The sequence below is a fragment of the Mauremys reevesii genome, linkage group 10 (genome assembly GCF_016161935.1).
Source record: "Mauremys reevesii isolate NIE-2019 linkage group 10, ASM1616193v1, whole genome shotgun sequence".
NCBI classification, from domain to species: Eukaryota; Metazoa; Chordata; order Testudines; family Geoemydidae; genus Mauremys; species Mauremys reevesii.
In genome coordinates this window covers 29250569-29264455 of record NC_052632.1, presented here as the reverse complement: position 1 = coordinate 29264455, position 13887 = coordinate 29250569, and the positions used below count along the sequence as shown (strand labels likewise).

Here is a 13887-nt window from a genome sequence, read left to right as displayed (position 1 = left end):
GCCCATGGCGCTCCACTTGCCTGAAACCCATTAACCTGTTTGTGAGGCTGCAAGGCCTCTGCTGCACCAACGCCTGGCCTGGATCAGGAAGCCAAGAGGTGGAGCCAAAGCACAACTTTCTAAGCAGTGTGCGAGGTAAGGCAGTTAGACCATTCATTCTCTCCCCCCTGGTGCTGGATTTAGATGCAATGAAGAATTGAAGTGCTCTGAGCAGCATCTGTCTGTTTGTGTGGTGTGGAGACCCTATTACATACATGCCTAATGCTGCCACTGTCTTTAATTCATGAGAGACCGGTTCACATCTACAATCAGGCTCACCCCATTGTCACTGTATGGTCTCCTCTGAGGAACTAATGTTGCTTAACTTCCTAGTTACCGGAGAGTGTTCATTTCAGTGGTGCATTCAGCATTTCCCCCCACGGAGACTCAGTGCTTCTCCTCTGCAATGGGCCCTGCCTCCAATGGCCAGCGACTGAGGAGCCCAAAAGGCTGTCTTGCAAATACAGGAGCAGCGGCATGGGCCAGTGCTTAAAGCACAGAACTTGAGATAGAAAAATCTGTGCCTATAGTTATGGTTCTGTTGACACCCACCAAGTGCAAGGCATGGTCCTTGTCCTGGTTAGATCAGATTCTAAAATGAGGGTAAAATATTACTGCTTTCCCTCACTGCTTTCCTATTGTGAAGGCTTTTAATTCTCTGATGTTTGTAAAGCTCTATCAGAGCATCAGATGGAATATGCCACAGAAATGCAGACTTATCATTGCCTTTGTGCTTTAGGGCTGACCGTTCACCTTTCTGCTTGCTTCTGAAAGTGTGTACTGTAAGTGGACCTGTTGTCTGCAGCTTTTTATAGTGAGGAAAATGTATTTACAGGGTTCTTTGGGCATGTGATGGCTTTTTCCTGTCTGATTATTATGTACAAATTCCCTGTGGCAGGTAATAAACTTCTAATTTTATTGAAAAATCTTGTTTTGATAAGAGAGCTGGACTAAATGGATGTACTGCAGACTGGAAGATTTTGTCATCTGTATGATTAGAAGGTAAAAACGGTCTGTAAAATGATATGTTCTGTGGGAGTGAAATCAAGGTTGCAATTCTGTGGATGGCTCCGCTGGCTCCTTTAACCATGAAAGGGTCGCTGAAGTGGTTTATGAACCACAGCAGAACCCTGAGATCTAATTACAGCCCATGTGTTCGATGGCACCACTCACACTGTTATTTACAATACAGATTAAAATATCTTTCAAAAGGCTGAAGGAGGCTGCTTTCACAAACAAGGAGCAATGACTAGAGAGGCATTTTCTCTCCCTTATATTGCGTGAGCTTTGACAGACTAGGAAAGGATTCCATTGTTTGTGGCATTGTATTTAGAGAGAGAGGGTTCTAAGGAAATTGCCAATATTGTGAGGATATTTTTCATCCACGCAAAGCCTTTCAACTCGGGCACTTCCACTGCTTCCAGCTTGCCCCATTGCCAGTGTATTGTGACTGTATCTGAATTAGACTGCAAAGTCCTTGGGGTACATGCCATGTTTTATTATGCTTATATTTAGCACTGAACAAAATGCTCAGAGCTCAACAAATTAATGCTTGACATGTGGTTATAATAAGGATAGTGACTGCAAAAATTGCCATTATGGGATTCTATACAGTATTGATTCTTTCTCAGCTAGGATCACCTTTCTTTCTCAATTTACAAATCAAAAGACAATTTTACTATTGTTCTCAGTTTACAAAAGATAAACTGTCCAGTTTTTAAAAATCTCAGCTCTGCTAACTGCACCTCCGATATACAAAATCAAGCCGTGCCCTTCCTGCCTCTTACTAGGACACAGAATAGACCCCAGCACAATCTTCTGCACAGTGTTGACTATGAAAAAAGACAAAATTTACTACATTTCTTACCTGACTGTCGCTGATATACCGCTGTTATTTGTCTGTTAGAAATAGAGAGGAGTGAGTGTGGTATCTCAGGGCTTCTCTACACTACCGTGCAGGGGCGATCTAAGATACGCAACTTCAGCTATGTGAATAGCGTAGCTGAAGTCGTCGTACTTAGATCTACTTACCGCGGTGTCTTCACTGCGGTAAGTCGACAGCTGACACTCTCCTATCGACTCCGCTTGCACTTCTCATTCTGGTGGAGTACTGGAGTCAATGGGAGAGCACTCAGCGGTCGATTTCATGTCTATACTAGACGTGATAAATTGACCCCCCGCTGGCTTGATCGCTGCCCGCCGATCCAGCAGGTAGTGTAGACAGGCCCTCAGATACTGCTGTTTGGGAACTGCTTGTAAATGTTTTTGTAGTGGTGATGTGGCTGTCTTGGCTCTGCACTGCTTTGTTTAGAGCAGTAGAATAAGGAGATATGTCAGTAACATGAAAGGAAAACTATTGACTTGGTGCCATTGTGATGTATTTATTTTTTTGTCCAGCTCTAAGAATTTCTGTCTTTGTGTCTTTGTTCCTGTTCCAAATATGCATTGTATTTTTTTCTTTGACTATGAAGGGCCAAATTTTTGGCCTCCCTTCATGTGCATGTAATATACATGTACCTGATTAAATAAAACAGTTATGCAGTATAGAGAATTGCACTCTATTCCAAGCAGGGCATAAGGATTTTGCACTTCTTTGGAATTTATGCATCTGAAAAAGGGCTTATTGTAAGCCAGAGTAATTTAGATTTAGCTGAGTGAACTGAATAGTCATGTATGCAGCTAGACTTTGGGGTTAGGATCACAATTCTCCAACTAGGGCAGGCCTGCCTTGAGAACGAAGTATTAGCTAGCTAAGTCTCCATTGGCGTGGGGGAGATGAAATGCAGGTGGGGTAATTAATAGATCCATGGTGGTATAGTATAGTAGGTATTACTAGAGCTAGTTCAGAACTACTGGTACAGAAAGAGAACTTCTGCTTTGAAGGTCAGCCTCCACTCTGTTCATATTCCCTGTGCGATCTGTGAAGTAGGACTGCTGGCTGGCTATGTGGTGTGGATCATGTGGGACTGGGCTGATGTGACTCACCCGGAACAGGACACAAAACACAAGGGATTCTGATTTTACAGGTGAAAGGCAATGATTGGGGTAGAGAGATGAGCTGCAGAGGCACTTAAGGCTGGGGCAGGTCCGTGTGCACAGAAGCCAGGAACAAGATTGATTGAGTTAGTGCTCAAAGCAGGTTTGCTTTTAGATAGGGGAATTCCATATTTAGACCATAGCCCATTCTGGCAAATTGTCTAAGCTTTGCAGGGTGCAGCAGAGATAATCGGAGCGCCTGGACTTCCTAGGATAGGCCTAGTCTAGACTAGGGTTCCTGATCCTGTGCTGAGTGCCTCCAATGCCTCCTTCAGTGCCAATCTAGACACAAAAGTCTATTCTACGATACAAACGATTATAGTTTCCCCTATGCTGAGTCCTTTTTAGGAAACTATATTGAGAACTAAGCTGAGCCCTAGGGTAAACCACAAACCTGTGATTATCTTGTCTGACCTCCCCAGTGACCTTTTCCTCCCTGCCAGCTGCTCTTTTTGAATCAGACACATGGGACATGTTAAAAAGCCTTTTCTTCTTGACTTCAATGAAACTTGAAACTTCAGCACTGGTGTAACGTCCGACCGTGCAAGTTGCTTTTAAATTCCTTTGCTGCAGGGGAGTCTTGATGAGTGACCATTCTAATCTAAACTAAAAATAAAAATGGGAGAGAGATGAAGTAGGAAGCTGTTCTTTTCAGTATATTTCAGAACAAATATTTTCTGACAGCTGACAGATGTGCCATTTTTCCCCCTCATGTTTTGTATTGTATTTGTCACAAGATTAAGGTAGACAGTCAGCTGAAAAAAAAAAGTAAATTTAAACAAAGTTCCTCTAAATGTAAATCTGTTGAAGGACTCCACCTATCATACAATTTCCAATCTCTTTACTAATCCCTATTGTACCATACTCCCTACTCCCAGCCTGGAACTGAAACTATGAAAGGGATTTTGTTAAATATTTTTACAATCACATACTTCATAAGGGACCTCTACTCTGAATTAATTATCCATTTTACAGCCTGGCTCAGCCCTCTTCTTGTAGTAACGGGACCCAGGCTGGGTCCCACAGGCTTCTAAGTCAAGTGGGTCAGAGTGAGTCTACTCACTGGTCATAGGTCTGGGTCTCTAAGGTGCACTCCCTAGCTCATATCTCTTGTGTGAGCCATTCCCTGAGACATGGGAGTCCACAGTCTGCCTCAAATCGGGTGACCAGATGTCCTGATTTTATAGGGACAGTCCATATTTTTGGGGCTTTTTCTTATATAAGCTTCTATTATCCCCCACCCTCTGTCCCAATTTTTCACATTTGCTGTCTGGTTAACGCTAGCTTCAAACCTCCTGAACACCTTAGTTGTTTACACATATTCCTCCAGAATTTCACCAGTTTAAACCCATGACAGGAAGGCAAGGGACACAGACTTAGCAAAGTAATTTCTTAACCACAGTTACATCATTTTTTTAAAAAAATCACTACAGAGTTTACAGATCTTTGTACAATAATAGAAGTCCCAAGATGCAGCCTCCCACCACCTTTAATCTTACCCCTTGTGTGAATCAGGTCTTGCCAACATTTCAGGCTAAGCAGAGTCCCTCCTGCCTTCTCCCTCTCCAGTTTGGTCTTCATTGTGGCAATGGATGGTCCCCCCCTCAGAGAAGCACCCCTCCTTAAATTCAGTCTCTGTCCCTTTTTGCCAGGTGTTCCATAGGCTTGCTTGTGTCCTGTCCCCCTCCAGGCTCCTGTGTAGAATCCATTGTTCCATGAGTATGGTCAGCCAGTTGAGAGAGAATCTGACTCAAATGGCCCTAGTATATTGTCTTGATGGCTTCTTAGAGATTGTCCTTCACCAAGGCATCAAGCACCTTTCCTGGTCAGAGTAGCTGACGGCACTATATCATAGTAACCTTGCTTTGGGCAAAGTTAGACAGGAGTTCAGCACATAACACAAAATGGATGAGCTAATCCAAAATGGAGGATACAGTACAAATAGAGATCACATTTGGACCCAGATCTGAGTAGCCCACTCTGCCACAATCACCATTTCACCACTAAAACAGGACCTTCAGAACCACATATTGGGAAAAATCTCTCCCATTCAAATGGTTCCTATGGGTGCTCTTTAGCAGATTCACTGCATTCAGCACTGAGTGACTTTCTATCTTTATGTGGCAATGGAAATTTAGTCTGATTAAGGACTGCAGCATTTAAATAATTATTATGCCCTTGTGCTCTGTTTATTTCTTTTTGTGCCCTTTTACCTGTTCTGTTTTTTTTTTTTTTTGGTGAAAGATTTCATTTTAGATTTAAAGGGATACTGGCAAGTTAAATACATATTAAAAGCAAAAACTTTTCCACATACGTTGCTAATAACACATTGATTTTTTTAAACAGAATTTAAATTGTAATATCTATTAACTGTTTACTTTTTTGCATTTCTCTGATTTTTGGAAAAGGATAGATTGGTCATTTTCATCTTTGTTTACAGAAAGTTTCTAATTCATTTATCTGTTTGGTTCTTCTAATTCACATGATGGCTTTTGCATGCTAACAATAGATTTTTATTCTGTTCTCATACTGGTATAAATGGACAGTAACTCGGTTGAAAGTAAGGGAGTAACAGAGTAAAATTCAGAGGAGAATTGGGTAAAGGTCTTGGGGTGATGTTTGTTTCCAGTTGGGAGAAAACAGTCACTGTAATTTTTCTGTTGCTATTATTACTGTAAAAGCTTTTTACCTAATCCTAAATTTTGGATCTAATGTGAAGAAAGTGTCCCTTTAAGAGGAGAGCACTATGTTAAGGTCCCCCCAGATAGTAATGGCACCATTATTAAAAAACAAACCACTACAACCTTCTGCAAGGGAAGGCTATAGACAACTGCAGTCAAAATATATATATCAAATTGTCACCAAAATAATAGATGCAGTGACAGAACTTACACTTGGTCATTAGGTTTCCTGCAGGTTACTTAGGGCAGATTTTAAAAAAGTTGCCTCTATTTGTTCTGAAGACAGGAAGAAAGATAACTGAATACAGTCATGTAGGGGCTCAATCTAAAAGTAGATTTTTTTTCAAATTTTGAAACTTGAAAAGCTTTGACCAACTCCATAAAATAATCAACATTTCTTCTTCCATCAGAGGCCTGCGTACATGAGAACATAGTCCCAGGTCAATTCTTATGGCCAGGTATATACATCACCCAAAAGATTCCTGCTGTACTTGCCAGCCTTGGGGAGTCCAATGATGGAATCTGTAAGGATGCCAAGCTATCTTCTTGCCATTAGTGGTGATCTAGGACACTAGCTCTCAACCTTTCCAGACTACTGTGCCCCTTTCAAGAGTCTGATTTGTCTTGTGTACTCCCAAGTTTCACCTCACTTAAAAACTACCTGCTTACAAAATCAGACAAAAAATACAAAAGTGTCCCAGCCCACTAATACTGAACAATTGCTTACTTTCTCATTTTTACCATATAATTCTAAAATAACCCAAACAAGTCATTTTCTGTATGAAATTTTAGTTTGTACTACTTCACTAGTGCTTTCTATGTAGCCTGTTGTAAAACCAGGCAACTATCTAGATGAGTTGGTATACCTCCTGGAAGATCTCTGCGTACCCCCTGGGTGAGAACCATTAAGATAGGAAGAACAGTGCTAAAGTATGTTCATAGGTGCCGACTTCCCCTCTGCCTGGTCCTGCCCCTGCACCGCCCTCAACTCGCCCCCATTCCACCAAGTCCCCACCCCTTCTCCGCCTCCTCCCGTAAGCGCACCACGTCCCAGCTCCTCCCACTCCCTCCAGGAAAGTCCTAAGTGCTGCCAAACACCTGTTAGGCGGCGGAGGGGCAGGAAGCGCTGGGAGGAGCGGGGACGTGGCGTGCTTGGGAGGGGGGGAGGAAGGTGCTGAGCACCTGTTAATTTTTCCTTGTGGATGCTCCAGCCCCGGAGCACCCCTGGAGTCAGTGCCTATGAGTATGTTCACTGGACTACACCCTGGCTGTACCTGTTCTGTTGTGAATCTCTCTCTGTGATCTTGGAGTACATGGAGAAAAGCACATTTTAATATAATCTGGTCTGATTTGTGTATAAAGTCATATACCATTGATTTAGGGAATCTTCCTCCTGGAGATGGAGCTGATGCAGCGCTATGTAGTAGTTTTAAAGATACAATGTACCCAGAGAGAAATTCCCACGGCTACCCTTGCATCATAAGCTACAAGTGGCACCTCAGCAATAGGAGGGGCTCTCACAGGAAACACACCCAACAAAATGTTATTTCAACTTATCATGTTGCTTGGATGTTTTAGCAGTTAACATTTTCTCATTCATAACTTAGTTGCTTCTATAGACACATTTAAATACCATGTAATTTTGGAAGGATTAATTTGTGGTATAAATAAAAATCTAGGTTAAGGTTTAATTTGGAGTGTGCATAGGTATGGACAAAAGGAACATCAATTCTTTTGGGTTTTTTTTTCCCCTCCCTGTTTGGCCTGCTTTCAGATAGCAGCTATTGAACTATTGTTCATAAGGTTCCAATCCTCCCCTGCCTTTTTTATTTATGTCTGTCTTTATTTTTTGCACAGGCCTGAAACTTCATTTCCATGGTGATAGTGCAACTATTTTATATTTCACAGGGTGATCTGTACACAGTCATCAATCCCAAAGCCATCTGACCTCCTGTGTATTCCAGCTCCTTAGGAATAAAGGGCAAAATTGTGACACTGTTTGCAAAAATTTAACAAAAAAAAACCACAAAAACCTCTAAAAGCCTAAAATTAGACTCATAAATCTGTTTTTCTAGTCACATCTTTTGGAGTCATCACAACACACCTCTTAAGCACAGGTAGACGGACATGAGCTAACATGCTGAAAATAGCGTGGCTGTAGTGGCACCGGAATACAATCCTGCCCAACCCCTTAGGTACATACTTAGGAAGCTAGCCAGAACCACCACAGCCACACTGCTATCTTCAGTGCACCAGCTCAGGCAGTGCTAACCTGTCTGTCTACCCAGTTCCGACTGACCTGCTACAGCTTCACACCTGCTAACTCTAATTACACTCTGACTTTGCCTGCCAGATTTGCAGCTTGATGCGAGGTGGAATAGCAGAACGGGGAGGGGTCCGAGTAGGACATCGCATTATTGAGATCAATGGGCAAAGTGTTGTGGCCACTGCTCACGAGAAGATAGTACAAGCCTTGTCTAACTCAGTCGGAGAGGTAAGAATCGTCTGAATTTAAAATATTGTATCAAAATATTGAAACAGGTTAGTGAGAATCTCTCCCTATATACTTGGGCTCCTGTTGAAAACAATCTGGTGCTAACACTCTTACGCCCTCCATCAAACCATAAAAGTAAAGCAGTTGTGGCTACATTAGCTGCATTTTACCATTGGTTTTCAAGAAAGATTTCCCTGACTGATTCTGACGTTTGAAACTGCAGTCAGACATCAACCATTCAGGTAGGTGAAGAAATATCAGTCAAGCACTGTATAGCCAAGAGCTATGAAAAATGTCTGCATCTCTGTTTTAGATTTTCCAGTCATAAAATGAATTGATAGCCAGAGAGGCGAGTGATTAAGACTGACTAATGTTTTTGCTGAGATTCTCTGACTCTGATTAGGGAATTGGGGTAGGAGAGTAAAACATGTGTCTGTTCCTCACCATGTTTAGCAAAACTAGTGACTGATAAACAAGATGTGTGTTGGTGACGTGCCTTCTCATCCCTTTTGAATTTCAGATAGCATCACTGTGCTCATGCCATGGAAATACTGACCAGCAAGTTAGCACAACTCTTCCTTCACAAAGCCTTAGTTAACTGGATTTGTGCAGGGAACACCACAAGGATGGGGAGATGGAATTCACACCACAGAGCCCTGGGGCCTGCAATAGTGGCCCCTGCATCCACATTACTGCAGTCAGTAGCCAGTACTCCTTCCACCCTCTGGTTAGGGTGAGCTAATGCTCCCCACCAAGGCCCACACGAAAGGGGTAAAGCAGTGTTTAAGCACTGGGTAGTGAGGGCTGTAGATGGCAGTTTACCCCTTATGAATTGGCATAGCCCTACTTCTAGTGGTGAGATGATTATCACTAATTCCGAGTAGTCTGTGTATATAAAAATCTTTCAATGGAAGGCTATAGCAGTTAAAAACATAGCCCAGGGAATTTATGATTTTTGGACTACTGCAGCTAGAGTTTGAGCTGTCCTAAGTAATTGTACATTTATAAAAGGCTTTGGCCTGACTGTGTAGTGTCTTTTTTTTTAAAAATAGGCTGACAAGTGCAGATTATCATTATTTTAAAATGATCACTGCTATCTACAACCATCCTTGGTTCCTTGCTGCTTGTATTGTAGCAATACATCTCCTGGTGTAAAATCCAAAGTGGCAGCTCCATCTGTGCTTATTTTGCTACAGTTGATAGGTTGGTTGTTTCTAATACCTGCAAAAAAGTTTGTTACAGTTTGTTCATACAATGCCACGTCCTTTAACAATGTTAAATGAAATCTCTGCTTACCTCCCACTCTTCCTACTGAGTGTTTACCAGGATTACTGCCAGATGCTTCCTTTGATTATTTGACACCTTTACTCTTATCAGAGTCCAATCACCCTTGCTAACAGGCTTAAAAATGATATTTCTTGTACATTGCTGATTTAGTAGGAATGGGGGTGGGGGAACTTGCTTTACCTAAATTTGAATGCATTTGAACATTGTGGGTGGTGAAGTTTAAACTGAATGTCCAAAGGTTCACATTCCATGTTAGAGATACTGTGTTGGATGGGTGGAGAGGGGAAAATCCAGTGCCAGTCAATATTTGAGTAGGCAGGGTGAATTTTCATGTACATGAGATTTTCTTCCTGGCTAATTTACTTAGCTTGGACAGTGGTGGTTGGATGAAATTGGTAATAGCAGCTGGTTTTCAGTTGCTTTTGCTATTCTGATATGTCATTTGAAAACAAACTCCCCCTCCCCCAAGCTCTAGGTAGAAACCAGGAAAACCTCCCCTGAAGTCAATGAATGGTGTTAGTGATATGTGCATCAGGCCCTTAGTGATTCTCAACTGATAATTGTTACTATATTTTATGTAAATCAATTGACAGATTCATATGAAGACTATGCCAGCTGCAATGTTCAGGCTTCTAACTGGCCAAGAGACACCCCTGTACATCTAGCACATGAGGCTGTCTCTCTCGACAAAAGAACTAAATGATTCCATCAAAGTTGAAGTCTACACAGAAGAAGAAAGAATTTTGTATTTTGTATGAATGAAAGGCTTTGAAACAGGAGCTGAAGATTTCACAAACTGAATGGCCAAGAGTCTCTCCCTTGCCAAAAACTGATGATCATCTTTATCAAGAACAATAATCACTGACTCAAAATCTTTGTAAGACATAGTATTTTGCAACATCTTCTAAACTCTTTTCTCATTGAAACTTATACATATTTATTTGTAATCTTCATGTGGCATGGTGTACATCTGTCTGTCATGTTTGATAATGTGAGAATGAGTCGGCAGAACATTTACTGCAACGATAAGCAACTGAACAGCAGCCTCAATTTAAAAAAAAATATCCAAGTCCCATGTAATGGTCCCTCCACAGCATATTGCGTAATTTGAAAGCTGATCCAGGGCAGATGCCATTTTAAAATTTCAGTAATTAGGAATGTGTGCTATTAGATTCTAATGTACAGTAAAACCGTTGTAGTACTTGGTGTAGTTACATTTGTCATAATGGTAAGTATAGCAAGGTGTGAATATAAGTGTATAACAAAAGAACAGGAAAGTGTTTCTGATGCTAAATAAAGAATAAATGCCACAAAACTAAATATTTATTTACATTTATTTTTAATTTTCATGGTTTAACAGAACTGCTTTTCTGATACTTAAATGTGTTCCATGGTTTGTGTAATATTTTTTATTACCCTTTGATTTACATTAGCTCATAATGGGAGAGCCATCCTTAGTCTTTTATAAAAACATTCTTGTTCCTGAGGCATTGTTCTGAATGTTTGTTTCTGGTGAATGAGGAGGAACTAGCACCAACAGCAGTATTAGAATGTGTATAGATAAAATAAGTAGTAGTAAAGTTGTATTCATTATGAGAAATTGTTCATTAATGTAACTTTGTCTTGATTTTTTGGGAGGGGAGGGGGACAAGGCCTTGAAGAAAATACACTGTGACTTTAGAAGCCTTACCATGCAGTAACTAAAGCTTTTTAGGATTTCAAGGGGTAACATACGTTGCATGCAACTGACCTTAGGAAAGAATTAACCCTAGTATCACTAATAAATCTGTAGTAATAAAGACAACTTGCTTATCTTGTTTATTCTGTTAGTAAGTTTACTGAATTCAAAAATCTTCCTAGATGAAGAATTAAATGGGGCTATTTCTAAGTGCAGTTGCAAAGAATCAGGTAGTTGGAATCCATCTGCTGCCTTGAAGTCAGAATTATAGTAGGTGGTATATCTGCAGAATTCATAGTGAATGGATGCTTGCAATTACCCTACCTTGTTGCCACTGGATGTCACTGTAGCTTCATGTGCATGTAGTTGAAGCAGCATCAATTTAAAATATTAGCGGTATTGATGATTGACAAACACACATTCTGAACTAAAGCTACCCATCTCCAGCTACACAGCTTTGTGACCTTTTCACAGATTGTCTGCCAAGTTCAGAGTGACACAAATGAAAACAGCCAAGCAATTAAACCCCAGAGATGTGTTTACAAAAGTTAAAATTTTGCACATTAGACTGGATTCCTTATGAGAACACTAATCATGCCCTTTCCTATCTCTGTTAAGAACAAAGCAATGCAAGCTACAACTCGGCAAAGACCTGGCAGGCACCATCTGCTGTTAGTATTGGCATTAGTTGAGTTTTTTAGACCAATTTTTAATGCAGAAGAACTACTAGAAGAAAATTTTAGTAAAATTATCCATGCTAACAAATGGAATAAACCAAATCAGAGGAAGATGAGGGCCTAATGGGATGCCAAAGATGTATCAAGATTCAGGGTTTTAAAGAGGTTTTTCAGGGCCCAGGGCAAAATCTGAAACTGAGCCCCCCTCCCTTCCAAAATTACTGTGACGATGAAAGAGTTTAAGATGGGAGGGAATGGGGAGCAGGGTTAGCCAGGGTCCAGGCCAGTGGCGTGGCTGCTCTCCTCACAGAGAGAGAGGAGCTCTGGCCCCTCCGCTGGTGGGAATGGTATCCACAACCCTACTCCTAGCTCTGGGTGGCTTCAGACCCACCAGTTGATGACAATGGTGGCAATGATAGGATCTGAGCCTGGCCAGGATGGGGGAGTCACTACCCAATGCCACTCAAATTTGGCTCAGCTACCCCCGCTCATTTGGGGGGCCCTCTCAAACAAGACAGGAGGGCAAACTGCCCTTTTTGTGCTTCCCCCAGGTAGCCCTATCTGGATTCAGCTCAGCGGTTGGCCATGAAAGGTTATGGAAGTCAGCTTTTAGGCAATTCCAGCAGTGCAATGGCTTTGTCTATAGTGCACCTGCTGGACATAATTTGTAGTGAATTTAGACCTCAATTTATAATGGAATCTCCCAAACCATCAAACTCACGCGCATTCAGAAGAAAGCAAAAAATAAACCACTGTGCAGCCTTTACTAGAATTTAAAAGGGCAAGGGGCATTTGAGAAACAAAACAGCTCTAGCAGAAGATAACAATTAGCTTAACGTCATGAAACCTATGTACACTTAGATATGGAAAGAAAGGGACCAGCAAAAGCAGCTATGCTCCTATAATAAGAGCGAATCTTTGTATTTCTAACCAAATCAGTTTTTGCAGAAGCAAAGTCCAGAAATACTTTTTATTAAAACACTGATGATAGTTAAAACCCGTTGAGGTACATTAAATAAATGCAACTTGTACGTTGTACAAAAGGTCCCTTGGTGATGGTTTTCAGGAAATGCTGCATGGCAGCAGCATCTCCATCAATACGTTCAAATCAATGCATATCTGTTTGGGAAAAACATTTGTTACAAGTTTAATAATAACCCTTTAAATTTTGCAAAATGCAGGGCTTAAAAATTTACATTCAGAAAAAGAGTGGTGGTGTTCTGCTATTAAATAAAAAGTGGAATTCCAAAAGGAAGACACTTTTTTTCCTTTCTAAGCCATCCATTATTTGCATTTCTCCGTGTGCTGGACTCTTCTCTTTGCTGGAATCAGCTTTTCTGCATACCTGTAAACTGTTGTCAAAGGATGGTCTCCCGGCAAACTCCAATCAAACTGTGTGGCCTGTCCCGCTCTAAATTGCGAGTGATGTGGGACCTGCGTAAGAAGGCAACTGGAGAACTTAGAGCACCACAACTCTGAAGGTGAAGATCTTCTTGAAGTCGTTTTCTAGAGGTATTCACATTCTGCTGGGAACTTGTAATTACCTGATAAAGGGGGAGCATGGAGAGAGGCGGAGGAAAAGGAGACAGGATACTTAAAAGTGGCAATTCTTCAACAAAAAAACTTCAAAACCAGACTCCAACAAGCAACTGCAGAACTGGAATTAATTTGCAAACTGGACACCATCAAATTAGGTCTGAATAAAGACTGGGAGTGGATGGGTCACTCCACAACTAATTTCCCCCTGCTGATACACACACCTTTTGTCAACTGTTTGAAATGAGCCACCTTGATTGCATTGAACTCATTAGCATGACAAAAGTGATTTTTCCTCCCTTCTTGTGAACTGTTGAGAATAGCCCACTTCCACCTTAATTGAATTGGCTCGTTAGCACTGACCCCTCACTTGGTAAGGCAACTCTCATCTTTTCATATGCTGTGTATTTATACCCTACTGTATTTTCCACTCCATGTATCTGATGAAGTGGGTTTTAG

At 41.3% G+C, this 13887-nt stretch overlaps 2 protein-coding genes across 14 annotated transcripts in view; one reads left to right on the top strand and one right to left on the bottom strand.

Moving 5' to 3' along the window:
• APBA2 (amyloid beta precursor protein binding family A member 2) overlaps positions 1 to 11407 on the top strand; it is a 237062-nt gene extending 225655 nt beyond the window's left edge. For 4 of the 5 annotated variants that reach the window (XM_039491756.1, XM_039491758.1, XM_039491757.1 and 1 more), the window contains 2 exons: positions 8110 to 8250; positions 10131 to 11407. In XM_039491756.1, coding sequence (XP_039347690.1) covers positions 8110 to 8250; positions 10131 to 10202 — 213 coding nt within the window. In that variant the 3' untranslated portion in view covers positions 10203 to 11407. The remainder of the gene's footprint in view (positions 1 to 8109; positions 8251 to 10130) is intronic. The other variant, XM_039491760.1, reaches the window with a different exon arrangement.
• Positions 4574 to 13887, bottom strand: part of FAM189A1 (family with sequence similarity 189 member A1) — a 424039-nt gene continuing 414725 nt past the window's right edge. For 6 of the 9 annotated variants that reach the window (XM_039491769.1, XM_039491768.1, XM_039491765.1 and 3 more), the window contains one exon: positions 12085 to 13436. In XM_039491769.1, coding sequence (XP_039347703.1) covers positions 13251 to 13436 — 186 coding nt within the window. In that variant the 3' untranslated portion in view covers positions 12085 to 13250. Of the gene's footprint in view, positions 4770 to 12079; positions 13437 to 13887 lie in introns of those variants that run through there. The other 3 variants (XM_039491763.1, XM_039491762.1, XM_039491771.1) reach the window with 3 other exon arrangements.